This window comes from Cervus elaphus, chromosome 24, assembly GCF_910594005.1.
Source record: "Cervus elaphus chromosome 24, mCerEla1.1, whole genome shotgun sequence".
In the NCBI taxonomy this organism is placed as follows: domain Eukaryota; kingdom Metazoa; phylum Chordata; class Mammalia; order Artiodactyla; family Cervidae; genus Cervus; species Cervus elaphus.
The window spans coordinates 16780813-16808628 of NC_057838.1; the positions used below are offsets into that span (position 1 = coordinate 16780813).

The following is a 27816-nucleotide window of genomic DNA, read 5'->3' on the forward strand; positions in this document are numbered from 1 at the left end:
CCATGCTTCAGGAAATGGTCTAAAAGATGGACTGTTGTTATTGACAAGACTTCCAAACTAGTTATTATTTGCTAATAATGTTGTGTTAAAAGTGAGCAGAGCCTCTTGCCAGAGAGAGAGTAAAACTTTCATGCCCAGCGGTGTTTGGATGAACAAGATAATTATACCCTTGTCCATAGCAGATGCTCAGTTCTTCACATTGGCAGTTTCCCTGTTCGGTGTGCAAATAATTTTCTCCACTGAAGTTGGTGGCTATTTGTGACAAATATAATTTCTTTTCCAGCAAAGAATGGCTCTTTTCCATCATCACTCACAAATAGCAACTGAATTGAGTTTTTATTATTTTAAGCACAAACACAAATCTGATATGAAGTAGAAAGATATATGTGCACATTCCATATACATCAAAGGATGTGATACTAATAAAGAAATTATTTACCAAACTAGTTGGGAAACTACATTGTAGCAATTATTTCAATATTCTTATTAAAGTTAAAATTTTAAAAAATAAGTCTCAGTGTTGATAGGCAAATGAGTTAATTCAAATAAACATAATTTCAATTTATAATAAAGACTTATTTACATATATTTATAAAAAGTCTTTTAAGCTCTCTCTATGTATTTTTGTAAATCAGAATTTACTTGATATATAATGAGACCTAGAATATGGAGTTCACTTCCCTCACAGTACTAACAGAACTGTGTGACAGTTCTGTTTGAAAAAATGATTGTATTCTTCTTGGACAGTGATGAGTAAATATATTTCCATAACCCACTATGTTTTCTTCTCTTGGCATAGCCCAGCTGCTATAACTCTGTCTATAAGCACTGGGATAGTGGGTGTTTGTTTGGAAGAGAGTTGCAGAAGGAGAAGAAAGGAGGATTGTCTATTTTCTAAGGTTCCTGTTTTTCTGTTCTTTTTTCTGTTCAATGGTAGAAAGGCAGGCACAGTCTCTCTTCAAGATGCCATGTCTTCACAACCACATAATACAACATATATTTATCTCATAAACCTAAGAAGATAATTAGGGGTTAGGTTTCTGGAGTATCCATGGATCTACCAAAAATAATCACTGTTGACAAAATTTTTATGGTAAAATCAACATCCAACAAATGACCAAGTACCAACTGAAAGACTCGTCCTGAGTAAATGTGTAAGTGTTGAGGGTCAGGGTGAACCCCCCCATCCCACAACCTGTCCTTGACTTTCCATGAGCCAAGGTCAGGGATAGCTACTGAAGCACAAATTTGGATAGAATATGAGGAAAAGGTCCCATAGATGTATAAGCAGGTAGGAGATAAATTGGCCTATGATACAGGTTTCTCAGAGGAGGTAAAATTTGAGTCAGGGTCTACAGGTTTGGAGTAGGAAATGGCTACCGACTCCAGTATTCTTGCCTGGGAAATCCCATGGAGAGAGGAGCCTGGCAGGCTACAGTCCATGGGGTCGCGAAGAGTCAGACATGACTGAACACACACACATATACAGGTTTTGCTCCTACCAGTGGGAGCCAGAAGGAGTGAATCCCACATAGAACGAGAGATTCCACTTTCTCAAACACCAAGATTAGATGACATAGTATAAAAAAAGGATAAGTGGCCTGTTTTAAACATTGACATTATCTCTCTCCTCTTCAAAGTTGCGTTTGAAAACTAAGGAGCAATCTAGTATCATCTTCAGAAGACCCCAGACTATGGTATAGAGTCCTATTCTAATAATGATCCGGTAACATGTATACTTATAAATCTATTTGTATGTAAGAATCACATTGAGATATTCTTGAAGATGGTAGCAGTCCACTAGGGTTCTAGGCACATGCAGGGTTTGGTAAGATTACTTCTTCTCCTACCCTCAATCTTTTCCATCATCAGAGTCTTTTCCAGTGAGTTGGCTCTTTTCATCAGGTGGCCAAAAGTATTGGAGCTTGAGCTTCAGCATCAATCCTTCCAGTGAGTATTCAGGGTTGTTTTTGGTTAGGTACCAGTGTTTATTGCTGTCATCGTTGAATCATTTTTGTGGTTTCTTGATTTATCTTTGTGTCTGGTTTTTGCAATACTAATATACATACAGAAAAAGATGGGACTGTAAGTCATGTACACAGGAATTATCTGGTTAAGAACATTTTACCAAATATTACAGAAGAAATATTCCTTCTCATGAGATAGCTCAGACAAGGATGACACAGTTTTTCCATTATGTGTATATAGCTGAATCTGCTTCTCACCTCACTTTCATTCTTTCTTTTTTTCTTATTATTTGTTGATTTTTTGAAGGGGTCCACACACATGCAGGATTGGGGAACTAGTTCCCCAACCAGGGGTTGAACCTATGCTCCCTGCAGTGAAAGTGCCGAGTCTTAACCACTGGACTGCCAGCGAAGTTCCACTTTCATTCTTCAGAAATTACCATGGTCTTTCAGTTAAAAAAAAGTGAGTTTGAACCCAAAGCAAAATATCATTCTCCCTCAAATAGCTTAATTACTCAGAAATGTTTTCTGGCAAAACACAGTTTCCGGCATCTTCCATCTCACTGCTATTTATCCATACGCCAGATTACCTCATTCATTCGTTCTGACAGAGGACTGTACTTGTATCATTGCCTGACAGATGTGTTACATGTTTCAGTCTTAAAATATTCAGCTCTGAGCTCAGGGCTGCATACTTGGGGGATGATGTTAAATCAGCCTTGGCATCCACCACTGCCATCACACCAGATAACTCAGGGGAGAATGATAAGGGTATAAAGAGATCAATATGGCAAGAGAATCCATGCTTTCAAAAGTAAGGCGAAATAGGAGAAAGATTATCAATCAAGCGTTGGGGTGTAAATAAGGCAAGAGCACGCCATGTTTGTGACACCCTTAAACTACAGTGAACCGTCACTCTGTGAGTAGTAAATTCCTCTTACATTTGCCTAACTCCTGCAATACAGGGCATGCTGAAATACAGCCATAAGACTCTCCAGCACATCGATCAGCTTGGTGCTGCTCTCTCATGCCCCTTAATGGAATAAAATGAAGAGATGCCTGATGAATGCTGACAAGGACAATCCCAGATCATTTTGATGTGAGCGGTCACAGCAGAGCAGTCTCCCTGCTTAAAGAAAATCTGTATAACTCAGTTCAGTTCAGTTCAGTTCAGTCACTCAGTCATGTCCAACTCTTTTCGACCCCATGAACTGCGGCACGCCAGGCCTCCCTGTCCATCGCCAACTCCTGGAGTTTACTCAAACTCATATCCATTGAGTCGGTGATGCCATCCAACCATCTTATCCTCTGTTGTCCCCTTCTCCTCCTGCCCTCAATCTTTCCCAACATCAGGGTCTTTTCAAATGAGTTAGTTCTTCGCATCAGGTGGCCAAAGTATTGGGGTTTCAGCTTCAGCATCAGTCCTTCCAATGAATATTCAGGATTGATTTCCTTTAGGATGGACTGGCATCTTTGTAAATATGAGTCATGCAAGTACACTCCTACCCATTGAGCTGGTGTCACCCAGTGGAGCCCTCATAAATGCTGGGTCATGTTGGATCTGTTGGTTGAAAACCAGCAAACTCTAGAAACTGCAGTTTGGAAATGGCATCCTTTATTGAGTTATAGGTACTCAGACATGCATCAAAAAGCAATCTTCTTTTTTTTTTTCTTTTTTAGTAAAAGCCTTGTATTATTCTAGATTTGCAAACAATACATAAGATTATATATAATGTTGCCTTCACTTCATGGTAATTAGATGAGGAAACAATGGAAACAATGACAGGTTTTATTTACTTGGGCTCCAAAATCACTGTGGATGGTGACTGCAGCCATGAAATTAAAAGACACTTGTTCTTTGGAAGACAAGCAATGGCAAACCTAGACAGTGTATTAAAAGGCAGAGACATTATTTTGCCGACAAGATCCTTATAGTCAAAGCTATGGTTTTTCCAGTAGTCACGTTTGGATGTGAGAGTTGGACAATGAAAAGGCTGAGTGCCAAAGAATTGATGCTTTCGAACTATGATGCTGGAGAAGACTCTCAAAGAGTCCCTTGGTCAGCAAGGAGATCCAACCAGTCCATCCTAAAGGAGATCAGTCCTGAATATTCATTGGAAGGACTGATGCTGAGGCTGAAACTCCAATCCTTTGGCCACCTGATGCAAAGAGCTGACTCATTGGAAAAGACCTTGATGCTGGGGAAGATTGAAGGTGGGAGGAGAAGGGGATGACAGAGAGTGAGATGACTGGATGGCATCCCTGATTCAATGGACATGAGTTTGAGCAAACGCAAGGAAATGGTGAAGGACAGGGAAGTCTGGCGTGCTGAAGTCCACGGGGTCACAAAGAGTTGGACATGAATCAGCAACTGAACAACAACAAAATTTTTAATTGGAGGATAATTGCTTTACAATATTGTGTTGGTTTCTGTCATGCATCAACATGAATTGGCCATAGACATACATATGTCCTGTTCCTCTCAACCCCTCATCCCCCATTCCATTTTTAATGTTTATATTGAATTTGTTACAACTTTGCTTCTGTTTTATGTCTTGGTGTTTTGGCTGAGAGGCATGTGGGACCATAGCTCCCCAACCAGGAATTGAACCTGTGTTCACTGCATTGGAAGGTGAAATCTTAACCACTGGAGAGCCAAGGAAGTCCTGCAAAATTTTAATAACAGCTGGTTAAGACTCTATCCTTTTCCATGTCAGCTGCCCCAGCCTCACTTCTCCCAAGTGGTGGTGGGCATTTTGGAATTCTGCTGAGGGGAAGAGTGTAGAGATGAATTTAGTCTCGATTTAGTTGAGATGCATGGATGTTTGTGTTACCACTAGCTGGCCTGTGGTAAGAATGGTTTCCAAGAACCTCAGATTACCCACTGTGTGATGTCTTGGACATTGTGGCCACACGAGCCACAAGATCCTGGTGTGGTAGGCAAGTTGCTTTGGGCACCCCACACTGCAAGTATATGGAAATGGGAAGAAAAATACTTATTTGCAAGATCTGAAGCCAAAGGATAAACCTGTGCAAAATTCTTCCAAATTGTTGTCCCCAGATTTTCCATCCCAACCATTTATAAGTCACTACAATGAATGAATTGTGAGGCTGAAGACTTTGTCTTCCAGTGCAGGGGGTGTGCATTCAATCCATGGTCAGGGAGCTCAGATCCCTCATGCCTCATGGCCCAAAGGCGAAAGCAAAACAGAGACAGTGTTGTAACAAATTCAATAAGGACTTTTAAAATAGTTTCCTTCAAAAAAATCTTGAAAAAGATCGGGGGAGGGGGAGCGGTGCTTAGGGAGGTGCTTAGATCATGACGATGGAGCCTGTGTAAATGGGTTTAAAACCCTTATAACGACCCCATTTGAAAAGACCCTGATGCTGGGAAAGATTGAAGGCAGGAGGAGAAGAGGGCGGCAGAGGATGAGATGGTTGGATGGTATCACCAACTCAATGGACATGAGTTTGCGTAAGCTCCAGGAGGTGGTGATGGACAGGGAGGCCTGGCGTGCTGCAGTCCACAGGGTCACAGAGAGTTGGACACGACTGAGCGACTGAACTGAACTGAAAGACCCCACAGAACACCCTTTGCTCTTTTGCCCTGTGAGGATACAGGATAATCTGGGAATAGGGAGGGGGTCCCCACCCCAGTGTGCTGTCCTCTGATCTTGAACTTTCATCTTTCAAAACTGCGAGAAATAAATTCTGCTGTTTATAAGACACTCGGTCTATGGTAATTTGTGAAAGCAATGGGAATGGACTAACAGTGTCTGTTGCTTTCAAGTTCTGTGTTCACCGTTTTTACATTGTCATTCACCTCTAGTCTATAATATCCTCATCCTCTGTTATAATGAAAGGATGTCCTAGTGGTTTATATATTAGTGGAATACACTAGTGTTTCCTAATACTCTATATCCCAATTTAATTTTTAAAAGTTCTGTTTTCTTCATAACAGTATTTAAGAAATATATTTCAGCAGAAAGTTAAAACAGGTTCAAATCAGAGATATCTGGTTCAAATCAAAACTGCAGTAAAATATAAACAAAAGTCAGAGAGGTATGTATGTATGAATGTAACACTGTTCCATGTAGAGAGTTTTGGGAATTATAACTGGTTTCACATAGTAAAGTATTGTGAAAAGTTCACCAATGCCCTTGAATGAGAGGGATCATCTATTGTGTATCAATATTCCATTGCCAGTAAAACAAACATTAAATAAAAACAGTCACTTTGTAGTGCGGTATTTAAGTTTATGCATGCTCTGCCACTCAGCTGTGACTCCTCAGCCTGTAGCCCATCAGTCTCCCCTGTCCATAGAATTTTCCAGGCAAGAATACTGGAGTGGGTTGTCATTTACTCCTCCAGGGGATTTTCCTAACCCAGGGATCGAACCTGCCTGTCTTGGGTCTCCTGCATTAGTAGGCAGATTCTTTACCCTTGAACCACCTGGGAAACCCAATATGTAAGATGTGTTCTAATTCACAGGAAGGCCACCCACTGAAATCAAAATTTATATAATGAACATATTAGAAATGTCAGTGATCATCTTTCTGAATTTTCCCAGTTCCTCTGTCTTTTACGAAAAAGAATCTGTAAGATTAGGTAGGGATAAGACACGAGGATATTGACTGGTCACTAGAAATAATGTATCAGCTATAAGCCTAGTTTTCATTTTCATTCCATTCATAAACAAGCCTCATCTTTATTTAACCTCAGGGTATTTATGATAAGCAACTCAAAGTAGATGGAACACATGGGGTCACCCTCGTTTTCAGTCTTCTAATCATGAGGAAGCAAATGCAACACATGCATCTTTTTGTCATTATCTCTGTGCTCACAAAAGATGGTATATGTGTGCACAGCGGGAACTGGTGGCCAAGACTAGAGGTGTGGCTGTCTGTCTTTCTCAGATTGCTAATGTAGGACACTAGCCAGATGCCTTAGTACTGATCAAAATGAATGCTTAGTGGAATCCAAGTAAACGAAAGGAAGCCCGTTTTTGCACACAGCACAGCGAGCCACTCAGGGTGAGTGGACAGTCAACAGTGTAGAATACTGTGGCAAGTCTTCCCTTGGTACCCACCAGGATGGGTTCCAGGGCCCCTGCAGATACTAGAATCCACAGACGCCGAAGTTCCTCGTGTGGTGTGGGAGTGGTGTGGCACACAGCCCTCCTCTGTGTCTGGGCGCTCTGCAGCCTTGGACATGGAAAGCAGGCTGTGCCTCAAACAGCTCTTCTTGGCCAGCGGTGCATGTGGTAGGGTCTCATTCTTCCGTTTTCCTAAACTGGGGGTCTTTGAGCATTAAGCAGGAGTTCTGTCACTGTGATGTAACCCACACTTTGGGCATCTTTACACCCGCCCCCCCTTTGAAATCAAAACCCAGCCCCAGTGGATGTGGGCTTTCCCTGGTTAAAAAGTACCCCTTTGCCAAAATTTGTCTCTAATGCGGCCATAAGGCATTTGGCTAAAAGTCACCACAGTGGTAGAGAAAGTTCCATGTGGTTAAGTAACTTCTCTCATTTTATTTTACTTTTATTATTACGAAAGTAATTTTCTCTTATTCCTATAAACCACTAGAAAAAGCAATCAAATTTATTCCATTTATTGTCTTTGAGAACTCTGGTTATAAAATTGACCATTTCATAGTTCTATTCATTCCATTACTTAAAATGATCACCTGAGTAGTAAAATAGGTTTGTTTGTTTGTTTTTTTTTAATTTATTAAGAGAAGTGTAATTTACAATAAAAGAAATAGATGTTCTCATAAAAATTAGCGTTGGCACTCTTTTCTCTTATACTTTGATAGATGTAAATATAGACCACATTTTGGTATATATCAACTTTCCTATCTTTTATTTACTTTCTGTCCTGCAATTATGTGTGCTCAGAACTCTATGTTAACTTTACCTGCCTGAAATATTTCTCTATTTTTTTCTTTTTAGCACTTAAAGAGTGATTGTCACTAGTTGTATCTTATCTTTTAAAATATCTTCTCATAATAATATTTAGTTTTATATATTATTATTGGATTTACATGGTGAATTCTCATGTTCTGTTTTACATATATAGTACAGGTTAAATTTGTAGTGATTAACTAAGAATTAGAACTCTTTGGTCTTTCTTTGATGTAATATAAGTTTTCTCTAAATAGGTCCCTTCTTCAAGTCAAAATTCTGGACAGAAATTTTAAAGCTAGTCACTTCACGAGTTCTTTGTATACAAAGAAATAGCTTATTTGCAAAACTATGAGGAGCTATAATTCTATGTTTTATAAATGTGAACAAATTGCTTATGCATTATCTGCCAAAGTTTTGGGTTCTCTATGATGTTGGTTATAAGCAGAAGTGGTATTGTGACGCATATGTGTTTTATCTTATGTGTATAGGTTAATATGTAAAACTGGCTTATTAAAATGTTTAACTCCACAAACTGAATCAGGCCCATATACTGAATTAAGGAATACTTAGAAATTACAGATACTGTGATTTCAATGAGGCACATTTTTCACTGCTGCCATAGTGCTCTGCTTTTTCCTTTGGTGATGGATGTTGTCTTAGTTTGATTTTGATTTTGTTACATTTGGTTGTCTCTCTTTTGGTGCTGCATAAAAATGTGATCAAATTTATGGAATTAACAATCTGCCCTTAAAGAACAGATGGGTCCTCAGTGTCCATTAAGAAGTGATGACATAAAAATACTTACTTTTCTTACTTTTCAAAGAGTTCTCTGTCGGCTAATGAAAGGCAGATTCTCTTTGAGTCCATCATTCTCTGAGGAATTCTTATGTTTCTGTACTGTTACATCATTAGATCATGGAGATTCACTAAACCTGTCTACCCACTCTGCCCACACACCCTCTTAGGGTGTCCTCTGGTCCTAGGTGCTGAGACAAAACCACCGAGAAATTGTTATTCTGTCTTCCCAGGATATTCCCAGCTCCTTGTTTACATGCATGTAAGCCCTCTCCTTTGTTTCTGTCTTCTAGGATGTTGGCCATTTAGTCTGTGGTCACATCTGTTTGTGATGCAGTGGGGTGCTGGCTTTGGCAAGAACTATTTGTGAAAGTTGATAGCTAAGTTCTCAGAAATCTTGTCAGCCAGTTGTTGAATGGTCAGTAGGTTAAAACAAGGTAAATGAAATTGCGTATATGAACAAAATCAGTAAAGCTACACATTGGGGTTTTTTAATTGCTTTTTCCTTGGAGACCAGGAATACCAGCATAGTACAAAATCTGAGTCAGTTTATGTTTTGATCCCCACTCCAGCCAATTTGCCTTCTACTGAATAGGTCAAGAATTGTGGCTTCTTTTGGAGAAGCGAAACAATGGTCACTTTTCAAAAACTCGTTAGTGATCCTTTAGAAAAAGGCTTTTATCTCTGCCAGGTTACACGTAGTGTTCTCCAAACTGAAGCAAAACAAAACAAAATCATTCTCTGGAATACTGGAGATGTGTAGTAAGTACTTTGGAATGTATAAATGTATGATGACCCCATTTGTATACAATAAGCTATTTGCTCCAGTTACCCTAGGGCACATATCATAGTTGTTCGAAATTAAGGAGATAATTAAATGGAAATAAGCAGTTTAAGCAATTGTTTACCCACGCAGTCTTCTTGCAGGGCAACAGTTTTTAAAACCCTAATTATTTTTAGTGTTAGATGCTATGAAATTGGTATAGTTTATTTTGTGTATATAAAATTCCTTGTAAGAGGCTGAACATTTAGTAGTTAGTGTGTTATTTAAACCCACACTTTTTTCCCCCACTGGCAATGAGATAGATCTTCTTTTAATGAGCCCTTTCACAATTTGTAGATATTTTCTCACAATTTGTATACTCCAAGAACGACTTCCCTTGTGAAAGTTTATCTTAAAAAGATTCCTTTGAGGGTTGTGTCATCAGTTTATCTGAAGGCAATTATTATCAGTAGCTGAAATAGTACTAACTGAACTTAGAGTCTTGTTGAAGAATGACACTTCTTGCTTTCTAATTGAGAGAATTTCAGTTTGGCAAGCATCCGTGGACTTTTTGCTTTGCATTGGAAGATTTTTAAATCCGGCAATCCCAAGTTCACTAGACCACTCAAGAGAACAACCAGCACAGATCATGATTGCTCATGACAACAGTGCATTTTGTAAAAGTGCTGCAGGATTGATATAAGAATACTAGCTAGCCCCTGTAGAGGGTTTACTATGTTCTGAGTTTTATTCTTAGTGCTTTCCACATAATCACTCATTTTACATGTTTAACAGTCTTCTAAGGTAGTTTTATCCCCAGTTTTACAGATGAAGAGACTGAAGCAAAAGCAGTTAGGTGATTTTCCCAAGGTCACACGGACAGTGAGGGTACAACAGGACTGAAACCTGGGAGGTGTGGCTTCAGGATCTAGGGTCTTAGTGGCTACGTGTGACTGTGGCATTTCCTCCTTCATCTTTGGAGAGTCTCCTGAGCACAGGCAAATACCCTTTGCTTGCCAGTCTCTGAAGTTTTCATCATTTATTTTATTTTACTTTTTTTTATTAAAACACTTTAATAATTTTTCATATGTTTTGACAAAGCAAAGCAGATAGATGTTATGAGTACGGATGTGCTAGACTAGGGGATGGTATCTATTGCCTCTTCTACGTGTGAATGCCCTGTAAATGTACATTAACTTTTTTTTTCTTTTTTATTTATTTTTATTAGTTGGAGGCTAATTACTTTACAATATTGTAGTGGTTTTTGCCATACATTGACATGAATCAGCCATGGATTTACATGTGTTCCCCATCCCGATCCCCCCTCCCGCCTCCCTCCCCATCCCATCCCTCTGGGTCTTCCCAGTGCACCAGCCCTGAGCACTTGTCTCATGCATCCAACCTGGGCTGGTGATCTGTTTCACCCTTGATAGTATACTTGTTTCAATGCTGTTCTCTCAGAACATCCCACCCTCGCCTTCTCCCACAGAGTCTCAAAGTCTGTTTTGTACATCTGTGTCTCTTTTTCTGTTTTGCATATAGGGTTATCGTTACCATCTTTTAAAATTCCATATATATGCATTAGTATACTGTATTGGTCTTTATCTTTCTGGCTTACTTCACTCTGTATAATGGGCTCCAGTTTCATCCATCTCATTAGAACTGATTCAAATGAATTCTTTTTAATGGCTGAGTAATATTCCATGTTGTATATGTACCACAGCTTCCTTATCCATTCATCTGCTGATGGGTATCTAGGTTGCTTCCATGTCCTGGCTATTATAAACAGTGCTGTGATGAACATTGGGGTGCACGTGTCTCTTTCAGATCTGGTTTCCATGGTGTGTGTGCCCAGAAGTGGGATTGCTGGGTCATATGGCAGTTCTATTTCCAGTTTTTTAAGAAATCTCCACACTGTTCTCCATAGGGCTGTACTAGTTTGCATTCCCACGAACAATGTAAGATGGTTCCCTCTTCTCCACACCCTCTCCAGCATTTATTGCTTGTAGACTTTTGGATAGCAGCCATCCTGACTGGTGTGTAATGGTACCTCATTGTGGTTTTGATTTGCATTTCTCTGATCATCACTTATTTTAAAAGGGCAAGAGTAATTTGGAAAAGGAAAAGCAGGACTGTCTTATCATTCGGGATAGTTCTTTCTCTTGATCATGGAGAATATCTCTGCACAAAAAAATCTCCAGTAATCACACAACAAAGAAGATGCATCAACTATTGGATTTGGTTTTGGAAATTCTCTGAGGCACAAGGTGGATTGACTGAAAATTCATGGAAAGTAATCCTTATAGAGGTTTATGATGATGAGAAACAGAAGTTTGAGTGTAATATCTCATAGGTTTCTGGTTGAAAAATTACAATAAATGGGATAATGATATAAATGTCTAATATTCATTTTTATTATCAGGCCATCCATTTTTTTCTTGAACTTGAGCATTAATTTATTCTCATACTTACCATCTCATGGCCCCAAATACTATAAATATTGAAATTATATTCATAGAAAATTATCTGCAAGTGTTTCTTCCAATTTTTATAATGTAGCAATTACTTTGCAGGTATTAATTGCTGTCACATTTTTAATCTGTACTCTAGCTTTGTCTTCTTGAGGAAATTATTGTGTTTTATAGTCTAAATTTCTTAGATTTAGGACTTTCAAATTGTAGGTTCTGTTCAAATTTAATTTTGCCTCATCAATAAAACATGAATGAATTGGCTAATAAAACAACACCATTATTTTATGTCATGGAATATAAGTTTTTGTTTATGAATTTGCTGAACTGCCCCAGTAGTTCACTGTACAAAAGCATTCTCACTTTTCCCCTTGGTCCAGTTTACAGAGAAATAACATTGGTAGGATAACAGACATCATGGGGTAGGGGTGCTTTTTTGTGGGCGATATGCAGATAAAGTAAATGATATCATATTGAAAATGCAGAACTTCCTTCACAGACATGAAGCTTGTCTGCCAAAACCAGAGACCTTTATTCTGTACCAGCAGTTTCCCTCAATTGCCCTCTTGTCTTGGTATTTAGCAGTTTTGCAATACAGATGATGCTTCTTCGTTTATTAGTTAAAAATAGATAAAATACATCTTGTCCTTCCCACAGATTTTATATTTGACTTCCTAGAAATTTCTTTTAGTGATGTCCACTTTAGGTCAGGGGAGGGATTAGTTGAAAGAGAGATTTTATATGCCAAAATCTACACCCAATCATGATTGAGGAAAAACTGAAATGTGGTCTATACTGAAAAGAGATCAGTGACTCTTTTAAAAGTATGAAGAGCAACATAGAATCTGTGACCTTTATTTTGCTCAGAGCGTTGTGGGAGTCAGAACCTTGGAATTTCAAGGGTAATCTCCACCAGCATGTGCAGTAGAACTTCCTGCCCTGACAGTGATGTTCTGTGCCTGCCTTTTTGACGTAACACTTAGTACCAGTGGTTCTGACCATTGGATATGTGGGTGGTATGATGGAGGAACTGAATTTTTTCTTTCATTTCATTTGAATTATCTTTCCATCTAAATAGCTACAAGTGACTAGTGGGCTGCTGTCTTGGACGACACATTATCTAGAGTTAAATCTGGAATGAGCTGGGTGACCACTGCCCAACTTCAGGTCCTGGACCTGCTGCAGAGTAACTGCCCAGCCTTGGGAAGCTCTGTAACCTCCCAAGCCTCAGTATTCCCAGCTCCAATATGAGCATAATAATAGGATCTCCCTGTAAGAAATCTGTGTGCTTGTATGCTCAGTCACTCAGCCATGTCCAGTTCTTTTGTGACCTCCTGGACTGTAACTCCCAGGCTCCTCAGTCCATGGTATTCTCCAGGCAAGAATATTGGAGTGGGCTGCCATTTCCTCCTCCAGGGGATCTTCTGGGCCAGGGTTCGAACCGATGTCTCCTGTACCTACTGCATTGAAAGGTAGATTCATTTACCACTAAGCCACCTGGGAAAGCCCCCCACCCCAAAAGTTCTTACGTGGTTCAATAAAACACTGAGTATAAAGCTCTTTGAGCTGTGCCTGGCGTATAATACACAATCAACGAACATTAGTCTTTGCTATCCTTGTTTCTTATTTTATGAACTTTTGTAGATTTTAAGAATGTAGAAAATGAAAAAGAGAGAGAAATTAAATAGGTCTAAAGCAATAAGCAAAAAAAAATTCCATGACATGGGATGGAATTTTAGGTTTTACTGGAGGAATATGTGAAATGTAGAGAAGGTAATTATAGGATGACTGTATATTCCAATTTTCTTTGGATGGTTTCAGTTTATACATTGTGTCCTAGTTTAATTCTTAAGATCTCATTCTTTTGTTCTTAAAAGTGCCCCTAATTAAAAAAAAAAAAATTAAAGAGTCCCAAAGGTGTTTGTAAGATACATTTTAGAGCCACCCCAGAATAAGACATGGGAATGCAGCCCAGTTATTCCAGTTGAAGGGAAGAAGACAAAATAAGGCAGAGATACATGTGTGACTATGGCAAGGCATGCCTGGTCCCTGAAAGTGGGAAGTAGAAGGAAATAGAGTCAGGAGTGGGCTGCAGGGACATTATGGAGGTGGGGTGGGAGCTTGGACAAGGAGAGGAGATAGGACTTACATGATATTTCGTGATTATTGCATTGCTGTCAATTCATCACAGATCTACTTTCAGAAAAACTAAACCCTGATTTAATTGGACAAAACCAATTTTTTGGTGTGTCAAAAAGCCTCATGCCATTTGATGTTCTGATTGGCCTTCTGTGATCAGCAACAATTTGTATTAGACACCATTTGAAACAAAATGCTTTCTTGTTATTACTGATTAGCTGCCAGTCACCCAGTCAGTAACGTGATTCGTTAATGTGGAAGTTGGTTGTTTCATGGAAAAATGGCTTATTTTGTTTTCACGACAGAAAACTTTGAACATGTTGATTGAGTTGCAATAAAGAACCAGGTCAGCATATTTTATGGCAGGTGTTCAAGCTATGTCTGTTGGTCTCTATTTTATTTAGAACAGCATGCATGAGAATGCTGGAAAATCAATTCTTGGCAATATCACCAATTGTGATTTTAGGGAAACAGGGTATATTAAGTTGTGAGACATAGAATATTATAAAAATGAAGAAAAAAATCAAAATTAGAGATTATTGAGGAAAAACTAAAAATTTAAGTAAACTTATGAGGCACAAAACCAAGTCCCTCCTCTCCTCTTTGTCTCTGATTGCATTCTGAGTTGAGGAACTGGACATTGGTACTCCCAGACGTCTCCATCAGCAGCTGATAGGGACCTGTTTTAGATTTTCACTCTTTTCCCCGTGATTCTAGCCCATCATGAAAGCAGAGGTTTGAGTTTATCTCTGAAGTATTCCCCAGAGAGTATAGAGATACCATATAGGGATTAGTCACTCTCAGCATTTCTGGGGAATTCTAATAATTACTGGTAAATGTAGCAGACATTGTAATCTCCACCTGAGGAACCAATCATGGCTGAACTTTTGCAGGAGGAACCAACCATTATCAGTATTGGAATCATGAGCTGTCTGGGTTATTTTCAAAGTGAAGAAGACTTGAAGTGTGTCGTAATTTTGTTTCTTTTTCCTTAAAAAGATCAAGAGTTGGCCACATTAAAAGAGGGGTTGGGGCAGAGACCAGATGTCATTAGCATTTGGAGAATTGAGCAATCTTTATAAATGGCTGTTCCATTGTTCATAGTAGTTACTCATCTCTAGTTTGTAAGTTTATTAATGAAACTGGTTTATAGCTGCTTGAAATGAACAATTACTACTTTACTTGTGTATCCAAGTACCATGAATTTTAAAATGTCATTTCATATTGAATCCTCTGAATGGAGTTCAATGACTTCAGATTGTCTATTTATAAATAGCACAGAGCAATCTTCTATGATGCAATCTGTGGGAGTGTTCACATATTACTAATATTTAGAGCAAAAGTGAATCTCATCCTAACAGAATTTTATTTTTTTCCTTTATTTTTTATTATTGGAGGCTAATTACTTTACAATATTGTAGTGGTTTTTGCCATACATTGACATGAATCAGCCATGGATTTACATGTGTTCCCCATCCTGAACCCCCCCTCCACCTCCCTCCGCATCCCATCCCTCTGGGTCATCCCAGTGCACCAGCCCTGAGCACTTGTCTCATGCATCCAACCTGGACTGGCGATCTGTTTCACACTTGATACCTAACAGAATTTTAATCAAACCTCAGTGAAAAGTGGAAGTGTTAGTTGCTCAGTCTTGTCCGACTCTTTGTGACCCTGTGGACTGTAGCCTGCCAGGCTCCTCTGTCCTTGGAATTCTCCAGGCAAGAATACTGGAGTGGGTAGCCAGTAGTGATTAGCAAATACCTTGAAATTAATCATCTGTTCTATCCACAATGATTATTCCATCTGCTTAAGTGCTATTTGTTTCTTGATAAAAAGTGGCAACCCCCAGTTCTAAAGACATAGTTTCATCTCACTAATAGTGACAGCCATGCTTAGAAAAAGATTAACTCTTGAGCTCCCCCTTAAAGGTCAGTTAGTCCAACTTGGGGGCTTCCCTGGTGGCTTAGTGATAAAGAAGCCGCTGCCAATGCAGGAGACTTGGGTTTGATCTCTAGGTCAGGAAGATCCCCTGGAGAAGGAAATGGCAACCCACTCCAGTACTCTTGCCTGGGAAATCCCATGGACAGAGGAGGCTGGTGGGCTACTGTCCTCAGGGTTGCAAAAGAGTCAGATGCGATTTAGTGGCTAAGCAGCAACTCCAACGGGGACTGAGAGATCCCTGTTTATTCTAAGGATCTGCCCCATGATGATAATGCAAATGATAAAAACGAAAGAAATTATTTAGTATTAAATCTGTGCCAGGCGCTGGGCTAAATGTTTTATATATAATTTATATATATTAGGGCTTCAAAGCCTCACAGCTGTCCTTGCAGTAATATGAACATAATCCGTCTTTTACTCGTGACCAGGGGCTTAAGTGCCTAGTCAGTGGTGGTGTGGATTCTAAGCAGCCAGTTTGGAGTTCTTAAACAGCCTGGTACCATTGCTGACAGCAGCTATTGCTAAGGCCGGTGCCCAGAAGGTACAGATGAAGGCCTTTTGTGGGGACTTTCATCCTTTAGTGCTCATTTCCGTAGCTGAGCTCTGGCTGGGAAAAGAGAAGATAGGCAGGTTTTCTCCAAACTCTATTATAAAAAGGCATAATTGAAATGATTGTTTTCTACAGTCATAGTCTTCGGAATGGAGAGACAATTGCCTCCCAGAAAATAGCAAAGCCATCCTATAGGTGGTTCATGAAACTCTGGCCACAGTGGCATAGCTTGCCTTAGATATTAATTTAGCTGTGTTTCTTATTGCTTGCACGGACAATATTCTTCTTCACCCTCATTGAGGCTCTCATAGGCACTGTGAGCGCTTGCCATGATTCCCGTCACGCCCATGTCTCATGGAGTGTTGATACCAGAGGACAGGTCTGCAGAAATGAGGTTACGTGGAAATTACCCTGCCCGGGGGAGGACTCCAACAGCCTGCCTCAGCAGCAGCAGCCACTGCGCGATGGATTGCATGCGTACGTGCAGGCTAAATAATGTATGATTCAAGACAGGAATGTGGTCTGTATTCATTTTTGGAGAGTAAAAGAGTTGGCATGTCAGTCCCACAGGAGACTTTATCCAGGGCTTTACCCTTGAGTGGATAAAAGAGTACAAATTCTCTTGCACTGGAGATGAATGAAAACAAATTGGGGAGACCATCCGCAGAGCAGACTGCTGCATGATGGAGTCCAAGGCTACCCCAAACCACCAGACCAACTGCTTCAGGATCCTGCCAGCAGCCAGACGCTGCAAAGAGAATTGACTGAAGTTTGGCATCGAGACCCCATGATTCCCAGCCAAGGGGAATTGCATGCAGAAAATATTTAAAATTCTCTTTGTAAAAGAGTTATGTTTTCAATCAAAGGGAGAAGTAGGTTTCAGTTTCAGACCAAGTCTGCTGAAACGTAAATGTGGCAGAGTGTTAGTAACAAAGTGGGGAGGCATGGGGAGGTGAACAATGTATGCACTTCAGGGTAAGAAGCTGAACTTCGGTGAGACGAGGGGGTGTTCAGTGAGTAGGTTTAGGCCATTGAGTTATTGTCATTATTCCACAATGGGGGCTTTACTGGCCTTGCCAGCACAGGGGATGGATCTGTGTGAAGCAGTGGTTCTCGACCAGGGGTGATGTCATAGCTCCAGGGCACCTGTGGCAATATCTGGGGACATTTTTGGTTGCCACAACTTGGGGGGAGGACAGCACAGCTGGCCTCTAGTGGTAGAAGATGGGGATACTGTTAAATATCCCGCGGTGCACAGGACAGCCCCTCACAACAGAGAATTCTCCTGTCCAACATGTCAGGATGGTCAAGGTGGGGACCCTGCTTAAAAAGGACCTGGTTAAGGTCTGTGCGTTACAGCGCCACCTTCAGCCAGGCATCCATCCAATATCGCTTGACTTGGTTTTTAACAATTTGCTTTACTCTGTTGTGTGAATGTTTATTTGAGGTACCAAGTGCTTTCTGTACAAGCAAACAGGAAAACAAGCAGACAAAGAAAAACACAGCTCACATCCCTCTCCAATTTATCTCCAAAGTACCTAGCTGGGGGTTGAAACCACAGACGGGCTGCCTTCCAAGCCACGCATTTTCCAAGATTGTAGGAGGACCTGGTTGATTCACTTTTCAAACTTGAAAAATGAGGCATATTAACAAAGCACACTAAATGAATCAGCTGCTTGGGATGATCTACAAGCCAGTTCATTTTCCTGTTATTAAATAACAAAGCATGAATCTTGACAAATGAACCCCCTCGTTTGACATTATTTGAAAAACTCAAAACATGCTTGCTTCTGATGGTCACTTCCCCTTTGAAATTAAATTTAAGGTGAACTTCATTTAAATTCTGATGGGGGGGTGGTGCTTGTGAACCTTCGTTTGACTGTTTACTGTTTATCATCATTGGTCTTTCCATCTCTCTTTGTCCTTGGACAGGCCAGAGCTCCTGGTAGGACACCATCCTGCAGAGGCAAGGTTCTGTGTGAGCATCCTGGGGAGCTGTGTGGCTTCTGCAGTCAGGCTCCCTAGGATCAAACTGGGGTTCCAGCCGTGCGACCTTGAGAAGGTCACTGGCCCTTTCTCTGCCTCAGTTTTCTCATTTGTAAACCGCGAAGAGGATGATTTGCCTCCTTGGATTGTTCTGAAGATAACATATAACATGCTCAGCAAGCAGATGGCAAATGTTACCTATAATTATTAGAATCATTAAGAATAGCATCTTCCAAAATGGATAATAAGTCACTTTATGTAACTTCCTAAAGAGGACGTTGGTGCCGAGCAGCTGATTTTAGCAGGGCTGACATGTGGTTAAGGGGGCTTTTGCCCTCATGTCAGAATCCCTAACAGACCCTTCCAGCAATGCCACCAGGAATAAAAAACATCTAAGAAAAATCTGCTTACTTCCCAAGCATATGCAGCTTCGAGACAAGCTCTCTGCCCCCCTCAGTGGAGCGGCATCTGAAGCCCCTTTTCTGAAAGTGTGCTGCTGCTGTCGCTTCTAACAAGCTGACACTGCAGGTTCACAGCAGGGCCTTGCTCTGGGACAGCTCAGTAACAATGTTCTGTATCCCCAGACTGTAAGTCCTCACCCTTCCCAAAGAGGATTGATAAAGTGTAACTTTGAGGTGGCAAAGCCAATTTTATCTGAAGGAAATAATTTTTTTTCCTAACATTTTAAAGTGTCTTTCTTAGTGCCTCAAAATGATTTAAATGTTAATCAATGATAAAATTGCAAATCCATCTAAAAACAAAGAATTGAGAATGGAATCAGACCCACTTTTAATCAACAAAGTGGCTGCTCTGCCCCATTGACCCTTAAAGGTTATTGACACTCCTCGTTTTCCTTTTTTTAAAGATGCTGTGGTTCAGTCATTTGTCTTTGGTAGCCAGAGTGTGCAAAATCGCTTTTGCTTTTCACAAATTAATTCATTTAAGCCTGTGCACTTGTCAGACATTCTGGGAAACTTCTGCCAACGTTTTGTTGATTAAAGGATATGTATTTTGAAAATGAGTACAGAGGAAGGAATTTATAATTCTTTAAACAAAAGAGATTTATAATGTAGGCTGCTACCTGAATCATTCAATATATCAGTGGATAAATGAGAATATCAAGGATTAGAAAGAGTGTTGGCACTGGGTCTTAAAAAACTGTGTGTTCATTGATTCAATAAGACTGAGAAAGCCTACATCTTTCAGTAGAATTTCTAGAACTTACAAACAAGAATAGGACATAGAAAACCACTCTTCACTGTATGTATTTTTCAAAGGTTTTTAGAAATACATCTCTCTCTACAAGAATCTGGTGCTGCTACTTCTGTTTTTAAATTATATATATCTCATTTCCATGCATATAAGTTCTCTCTCCTTATTCCCACTTTGATTCATTTTTGACCATTTTGTTTTAATTTTTCCCAGTGAATACAGTGTGCCCTTTGGAGGGCACTTTTATGGTGTTAAGCACCATGCAATTTACTAAATGGTGTCTAGTTATGGAAATGCTCGCAAAGACCCCTGGGGCGAAAAAAGAATTCAGTCAACACAGATTGATCACCCTGTAGTTGGTGCTTGATCAGCCAGGGTCTCACTTGGTCTGAACCGGTCCATCTGATCTGTGATACGTAAAGCTGGAGACATTTTTCTGGCTCCCTGGTGTTTTTAAAGGTTCTGCAATGGGAATGGTGCTTTAAACAAAGCCTCATTTTAAAGGAAGCCTGAGTACAGAATGGAATTCAAAGAATTTGGAGAGAGGGGAGGTGAAAGTGGTAAGACACAGCCTGAAAAAAGCTGGGAAATTTAAAAGACTAGCCCACAGGAGGGAAATAAAAAATAAATCCCATCTGTCTGGTTGTGAGAGACACTGACCAGAACGCAGCTTCAACAAGGCCATGTTAAGCACCTACTAAGTGCAGGGCTTGTAAATGGGGAGAGCTTACTTGTTCCTGGGTGTTTGAGGCACGAAGTAGAATTCGTAGGTCAAGAAGGAATTTTTTTTTTAATGTTGGCCAGGAAACTTTATTCAGCTTTATGCAGATATGACATTCCAAAAGACAATGAATAGTTGTTATTTTATTCAAATATTGAGAACAGAAAGCATTCTCTCGTGCCATTCACTTTCAAATTCTATGCTAAGTATGTTGCTTATAGATTAAGTCAGACTGAAGAAGTGGTTGAATGCAGCTAACACCAAGGCTTCCAGCATGGAGACTGCAAGGATGACAGCGAGGCAGAAAGCAAGGTGTCTTTGCAGTGGGTCCTGTGCAGGGACCGGAGAGCAAAGACCCAAGGGAATCAGCTATATCCTTCCTTCCCATATCCAAGAGGCCTTGTCTTAGAGCCAGCTGGGAATAGAGACTAAGGCACATCTGAAATCTTAGAGGGTGTAGCATGGATTATTATAGCAAGGAACAAGACCGCACAATGCCTCCTGTCTTTATGGGCCAAGTGCTGTGATCACTCAACTTTTATTGTGCGGTGTAGCTGGAGTGTTTAAGAAACCCCCACTGGCTGCTGGATAGGTACTCACCTCTCACCCCTGATAGAATAGCTGATGAATATTCAGGTTAGAAGTCTCCAACGTGTCCCCACTGCAATCATGATGGATGCATTCACTGTGTATTTATATAGCATTCTAGATGATAGTTGAGAGAATCTAGGATAGATTTAAAGGTTAAGATCACTGGGACTTCCCAAGTGGAGCTAGTGGTAAAGAACCCGCCTGCCAATGCAGGAGATGTAAGAGATCAAACCCAGGTTTGATCCATGGGTTGGGAAGATCCCCTGGAGGAGGAAATGACAACCCATTCCAGTATTCTTGCCTGGAAAATCCCATGGACAGAGGAGGCTGCCAGGTTACAGTCTACGGGCTGCAAAGAGTTGGACATGACTGAGTGCACACACAAAAGACAGATACGACTCACAAATATCATGATTGTCATTATTATTCTTGCATTTTTGATATTTCTAACACTTACTGTTCAATTAATGATGCCCAGGAACCAGTCTATTTGCATTATTAGCTCACTGAGTTTTTGTAAAGACCCTACGGCGTAGGAGGTGGCTAATTTTTCCTCCTCATTTTCATGAGACTGTTGCATCTCAGAGAGGTTCAGGTACCATCCAAAGGTCACACAGCCAATAATAGACACATCAGGGACTCAAACCCAGTTGGTCAGTGTATTTTCAGAACTTTTGCAGATACGCCTGTTTGAAAAGGAAATAAAGAATAACAGTGTCTGCTAATTCAGGCATACATAGGTATAAAGATCCTCACATTGTATTTTCCCAATTCATTGAGGGTCATCTTATCATTTCCATTTTGTCATAATAGTGCGACAAGTTAGACCAATGTTTCTTTCCTGAGAAAGATTTCTCTGCCCTGGAGGATACTTGGCAGTGTGTGGACACATTTTTGACCCACAGCTGGGGGAGGGATGCTACTAAAATCTGGTGGGTACAGGCCGAGGATGCCGCCACCTCCCTGCGGTGAACAGAACAGCCCCCGCGAGAAAGACTTATCCCGGCAGTTTGGTCAGTAGTGCCTAGACTTAAGACTTTGGATCACAGTGACTCCGAGAGAAGAAAACAGTGGCTCAGTCCGCAAGCAGAGCGTTCACCGTGAAGAAGGAGACTAGGGAATGGGGGAACAAGATAAAGATAGAGGCATTCATTCATTGGTAGATTCATAGCATTTCTATTCATGGAGTGGTCACAGTGGAGAGTGATGGTGAGGAAAACAATATGAGGAAGTTTCTTTGGAGGAAAGGAGGGAACGCAGAGTAGCGGCAAAGCAGAGATGCCTGGCTGTCGAAGGTGAGCTAGGGGCAGAGCCCTGGTGCACCAGGAGGGAACGTGCTGGGCTGATCCAGAGGCAGAGCCAGAGGGCGGGAAAGAGGAAAGGCTGTCCTCAGAAGTGCCCCGGAGCGGAGTGTGCGTGTGTGGATTGGAGAGGCCGAGGAGCGGCTCTGCTGGCCTGGGAGTAGGGCGCTGGCTCTGTCTTTCCAGTAACAGCCTTTTCTGTTTGCAGCAGTCCTATGCACCAGCTCCCCACCCCATGGCTCCTCCCAGCCCCAGCACAAACAGCAGCAGCAACAGCGGCGGGGAGCAGCTGAGTAAAACCAACCTGTACATTCGCGGCCTCCCACCAGGCACCACTGACCAGGACCTAATCAAGCTGTGCCAACCGTAAGTGCCCCCCCTCTCTGCGCCACCTCCCACCGCAGCCCCGCCCGCCCCTCTGGGCTCACCCACGCGGGGCTGGCTTTTGTACCCAACGTACCCTGCGAGAAAGACTCTGCGGCACAAACGGGACTTGTGTTTGAGATCTAAGTCTAGCTTATTTGGGGGAGTGGAATTTGTCTGCCTTTTGCTTTGAAAGAGAAGGGTTTCGAGCAGAGGGACATAGGGGTGCTGGCTGAGGTGCACATATTGACTGGGACGATGAGGAGCAATCGTGGAGTTGGGTTATCACACCTGTGGCCGGTGGGACTTCACACCTTGTGGTTGGTGAGTTCTCACACCTTGTGGCTAGAGGAATCATTGATGAATCTCATGAAAGAAACTGCTTTTTTTTTTTTTTTCCTTTTTTTTAAGAGAAGTATTAGTGATGCGAATCACAAAAACTCAGAAGTTGTAGATTTCAGGATGGTCACTTGCTAGTTGCAAAGCTTTTCTGGCCAGTTCTCGTTTGGTAAATATAAGTTCAGCTGGGACCAGGTAATTGGAAGATTAGAAGGCTAATCCTTTCGTATCCTTGAAAACATCTATTTCCAAGTCCACTAAATATATTTCTCACCAAGGCCAAGAACCACAGTCACCAAGTAGTTTTATATTTCCCAAGAAATATGGTAGTGATTAAATGCCCTTCCAAAATGTTTTCATCCATCTACTACCTACCAACACTTATGTTATTAACTCTCTTATTTATGTGCAAGTCAATTAAACATCTTTAAGTTTATCCTCCAAATAATATGAATAATGGATAATGAATTAAGAATCATAGTCCTTAATTTTAGATTGCTGATTATTTTCAAAGTAGTATCAGTGCAGCTATTTGTTATTTGATTGTGCCTTAGCTGGGTATTTTTAAATTAGGGAAACTATTACTCAGTTTTTCTTTTGCTCTTTTGCAATGCTTTTACAAGAAGGTTGAGAGGATATTTATTTTGTAAATTTTCCAACCTCTAAAATATTGGAAGAGGAAAACAAGGCAGATAGTATTTATTTGCCTTTGTCCTGGTTTTGAAGATTGGGAACAAATACAAAACAACAGGAAATGGCAGATTAGACAAAACAGAAATACATAACATAATCATACATAATCAGTTGACAGGGCAGTATGTAGATTAGGGAAGCCCCCTCCTCCAGGCTACTATCAACTGCCTTGATTTGTGAAAGAGGTAAGACAGAACATTGGAAAATAAATACTTATTTGAAAGCAGTTTTTTTAAAAAAGAAAGATGCCAGGGCTAAGACATACAAATATGTTAGGTTTTGGTCAATAAAATGTTGAAGTTGGGAATTGGTTGGTAAATCACTCAACAGTTTTTTTACTTCTTGCTACTGTTAGAAAAAACTATAAACTATTTTGAAAAATAAGGTCATTGAAGAAATGAAAAATGATAGACTTTACATTAGAAGCTTCAGATGAAGAATCTCCTGGAATGGATACTGACGTGAAGAAGTAGATTGGTTGTTATATTTGTGTGTGAATCTCATTCATAAAAATAGTGGTAGGTATTAAGGAAAGATTGTTTCCTACTGCTCTCTGCCACTCAGAGAGCTTGTGGAAGGAAGCACAGATGTCTGGGCCCCTGAGATTGCAATTCACTAGTTCTGGGGTGGGGCCTGAGAATGTGAATTTCAGCAGTTTCCCTAGTGTTGTCATGAGGCTGCTGGTTTTCTGAGAACAGCTTGAATTAAAAAAAAAAAAAAAAGCACAACCTAAAAGTTGAAAATTGTGTTCCATTTGGTGAACTTGCTGAGGACTCAAGCCTGGGTGAGTGACAGCCTCTCAGGTAGCTCTGAAGGGCTGCTCCAAAGAGACAAGAGAGAAGTCAGTGATATCCACAGAGCTTTTGCGGCAAAAACCCAGGAGTCAGAACATCAAACGATTACTGTTAATTACAGAAAACTAGACTTCTCATGTTAACGAAGTAGTGTTTTTCTGTGTACAGGAAAAATGCAAGAATCTGGGCTCATGGAAATCACCCCTTGGGTAGGTTTCTTGCCTCTGGGTCAGTATCCTGTCGCTCTCCCTCCTGAATCCCTTCAGTGTGCAGAGTCAGGGCGGCTACAGCGGCTGATGGCTTGGTGTCCAAACATTCACTGATATGGCAGGAACATTTTTCATCCACGTCTCTCTACAATAACATAAAGACCACTGACTATTCCTAAAGCAAGAAGTCTCACTTAATACTTGAAGGCATTGCGGGTGGAACCCTGTGTATTAAAACCTGCTTGGCCACTTTGTGATCTTGTGGCAAATGACTTACTTGTCTTTGAGCCTCTGTCTCTTCTTATATGGTTATTTCTAGGTTCCCTGTCATACCAGCGGTGTGCTGCAGCTGCCTCTGAGTAGGGCACCTGAGCCAGTGGTTAAATATTCACAGATTCTGTACATGATTTGTTCCAGTCTCGGTAGCTTGAAATCAGCCATGATGGGAGTATTCATATCTCAGGAATCATCAAGGCCTGTAAATGAGGACTTCTAAAATTCTAGATATATAGTTTTTTGAGAGCTGGTTTATGAACATACACCCTAATGATGTAGCATTCTACTATGGATTTCTGCATCAGTGTCCATTTCTGCAAAGAACATTGCCAGAAATGTATAAATGGGAAGTGTTACTGAAAGTCTGCATTGGCATTATTAACTCAGGAAGAGATGCAGTGGCACAAGAATATTATGTTTGAGGGAAAAAAAGTTTTTTCGTGTTTCTTCAGTGCTTTTGAGAAACATAAAGTATGCTAAGGGCACCAAGCGTGATGGTTGCTTGTTCATATTAATTTTTTGCTGGCTAATAAGATTTTACATTGTTATTGTAAAAATGTTTGTGGGTTCTTTCATTTACTAAAGTGGTCTGGACCTGGGGTTTATTGCTGAGATTTGCTTTCTTGGAGAATTTTAGAGAACTAACGTGACCAGGTAGGATAATGTGGGGGAATTAGACATGCGCTGAGAGTTTGGTATTTCACTTCTGGCTGTGCCATCAGCTGGTATGTGGCCCTAGGCAAGTGACTTGTTCCCCCTTAATTTTGGCTTTCCTCATATGTAAAATGAGGGCTATAGTCCATGGGGTCACAAGGAGTCAGACACTACTGAGCGATTAAGCACATACACAGAAGATTTATGCAGATTTTCTTTGGAATGTTTTTATTTATTTATTTATTTTTTGGAATGTTTTGAAAAGTGCGAAACCCTTTAAAATGTTTTTTAGTTGTACTAGTTTCCTTTGGCTGCCGTAATAAATTACCACAAACTAGGTGACCTTACATATCAGAAATTTATTCTCTCATGGTTGTTGTGGCCAGATGTCCAAAATCAAGGGCCATGCTCCCTCCAGAGGCTCTGGAGGAAAATCTTCCCTTGCCTCTTCCAGTTTTGGGTGGCTAATGGCATTCTTTGGGTTATGGCCACGTATCTCCCTGTTCCGTCTTCACATTACCTTCTGCTCTGTGTACTTAATCTCCCTATGCCTCTCTCTTATAAGGACACTTTTGTTGTAATTTCAAGCACACTGAAATAATCCAGGATAATTTCATGTGATGAGCCTAAACTTAATTATGTCTATAAGACCCTTTTTCCAAATAAGGTAACATTCAAAGGCTCTGATGATTAAGATGTGGACATATGTCGGTCCTGTGTGCAAAATATATTCACCCTACCCTAACATTTCCCAAAGTCTCAAACCTAAAGTTTAAACTCGCATCCAAACGTCATCAGTTCAGAAGTCCCAGATCTGATCTAGATCATCTAAATCAGCAACAGGTAAAAACCCTGGGGAAAAATTCCTTTGCATCTATGAATCAGTGGAACAAGACATCAACAGGGCTCCTGCTTCCAAAATGCAGTGGTGGGACAGGCACATGATAATAGTTACAGACATTCCTATTCCAAAAGGAAGAAAATAGAACAGATATAGAAAGGAGTTCCCTGTCCTGATGATTTTAAGAATTTGGCCAGGCAGAATCCCCTTCCCTAGTGGCTTGGATGGTAAATGTGAGAGACCGGGTTCGATCCCTGGGTTGGGAAGATCCCCTGGAGGAGGGCAGGGCAACCCCCTCCAGTATTCTTGCCTGGAGAATCCCATGGACAGAGGAGCCTGGAGGGCTACAGTCCAAGGGGTTGCAAAAGAGTCAGACACCACTGAGCGACAAAGCACATATATAAAATAATGAGTTTGTACCTGATAAGTTTTTTAAATTTATTTTTTAACTTTTTATTTTCTATTTGAGTATAGCCAGTTAACAATGTTGTGATAGTTTCAGATGCACAGCAAAGGAACTTAGCCATAGATACACACGTATCCCTTCTCTCCTAAACTCCCCTCCGCTCCAGGCTGCTGCAGAACATTGAGCAGTTTCCTGTGCTATACATCTGTATATGCCTATACAGGTCCTTGTCGGTTGTCCATTTAACATACAGCAATGTGCACATGTCCATCCCAAAGGCCCTAACTATCCCTTTCCCTCATCCTCCCCCCTGGCAACCATAAGTTCCTTCCCTAAGTCTGCGAGTCTGTTTCTGTTTTGTAAATATGTTCATTTGTATCATTTCCTTTTAGATTCCACATATAAGGGATGTCACAGGATATTTCTACTTCTCTGTCTGACTTAGTATGACAATCTCGAAGTCTAATGTTGCTGCAAATGGCCTTATTTCATTCTTTTCAATGGTATACATGATAATCTTTTATTTTTTTAGTTTAAAAGTCTGAGAGTTCATTGAGGCTCTCATTAGTTAGCAGTAAAACCCAGTCTGGCCACCTTTTACCAACTCCCTTTTGCGGTGTTGGCAGAGCCACCGCCTGAACTGGTTCGCCTGCCTGAGTATGACCTGAGGGCTGGGGATGCCTTTGCTAGTGACCCTCATAGAGCACTTGTAAAATCCTGGTTTCCTTTCCCGCAGTGGTGATCTCTAACAGTGCGCACCACTGTTTGAATTAGCATTCTTCTAAAGATTCAAATTATTTTGCATATTTTGCATTCATACTACTCATCCAACACTTTAAAATAATTTCATCTACAAAACAGATAATATTGGTAGGTTTCCATGATCTTGTCATCAGGATCAA

The 27816-nt window shown here is 40.7% G+C and overlaps 1 protein-coding gene across 15 annotated transcripts in view; it reads left to right on the forward strand.

Moving 5' to 3' along the window:
- The window catches only part of RBMS3 (RNA binding motif single stranded interacting protein 3), a 1032337-nt gene that overhangs the window by 394688 nt on the left and 609833 nt on the right, over positions 1-27816 (forward strand). For 10 of the 15 annotated variants that reach the window (XM_043885913.1, XM_043885914.1, XM_043885915.1 and 7 more), the window contains one exon: positions 22548-22705. In XM_043885913.1, the coding sequence (XP_043741848.1) occupies positions 22548-22705 (158 nt within the window). Of the gene's footprint in view, positions 1-18057; positions 18063-18494; positions 18500-22547; positions 22706-27816 lie in introns of those variants that run through there. The other 5 variants (XM_043885925.1, XM_043885917.1, XM_043885920.1 and 2 more) reach the window with 2 other exon arrangements.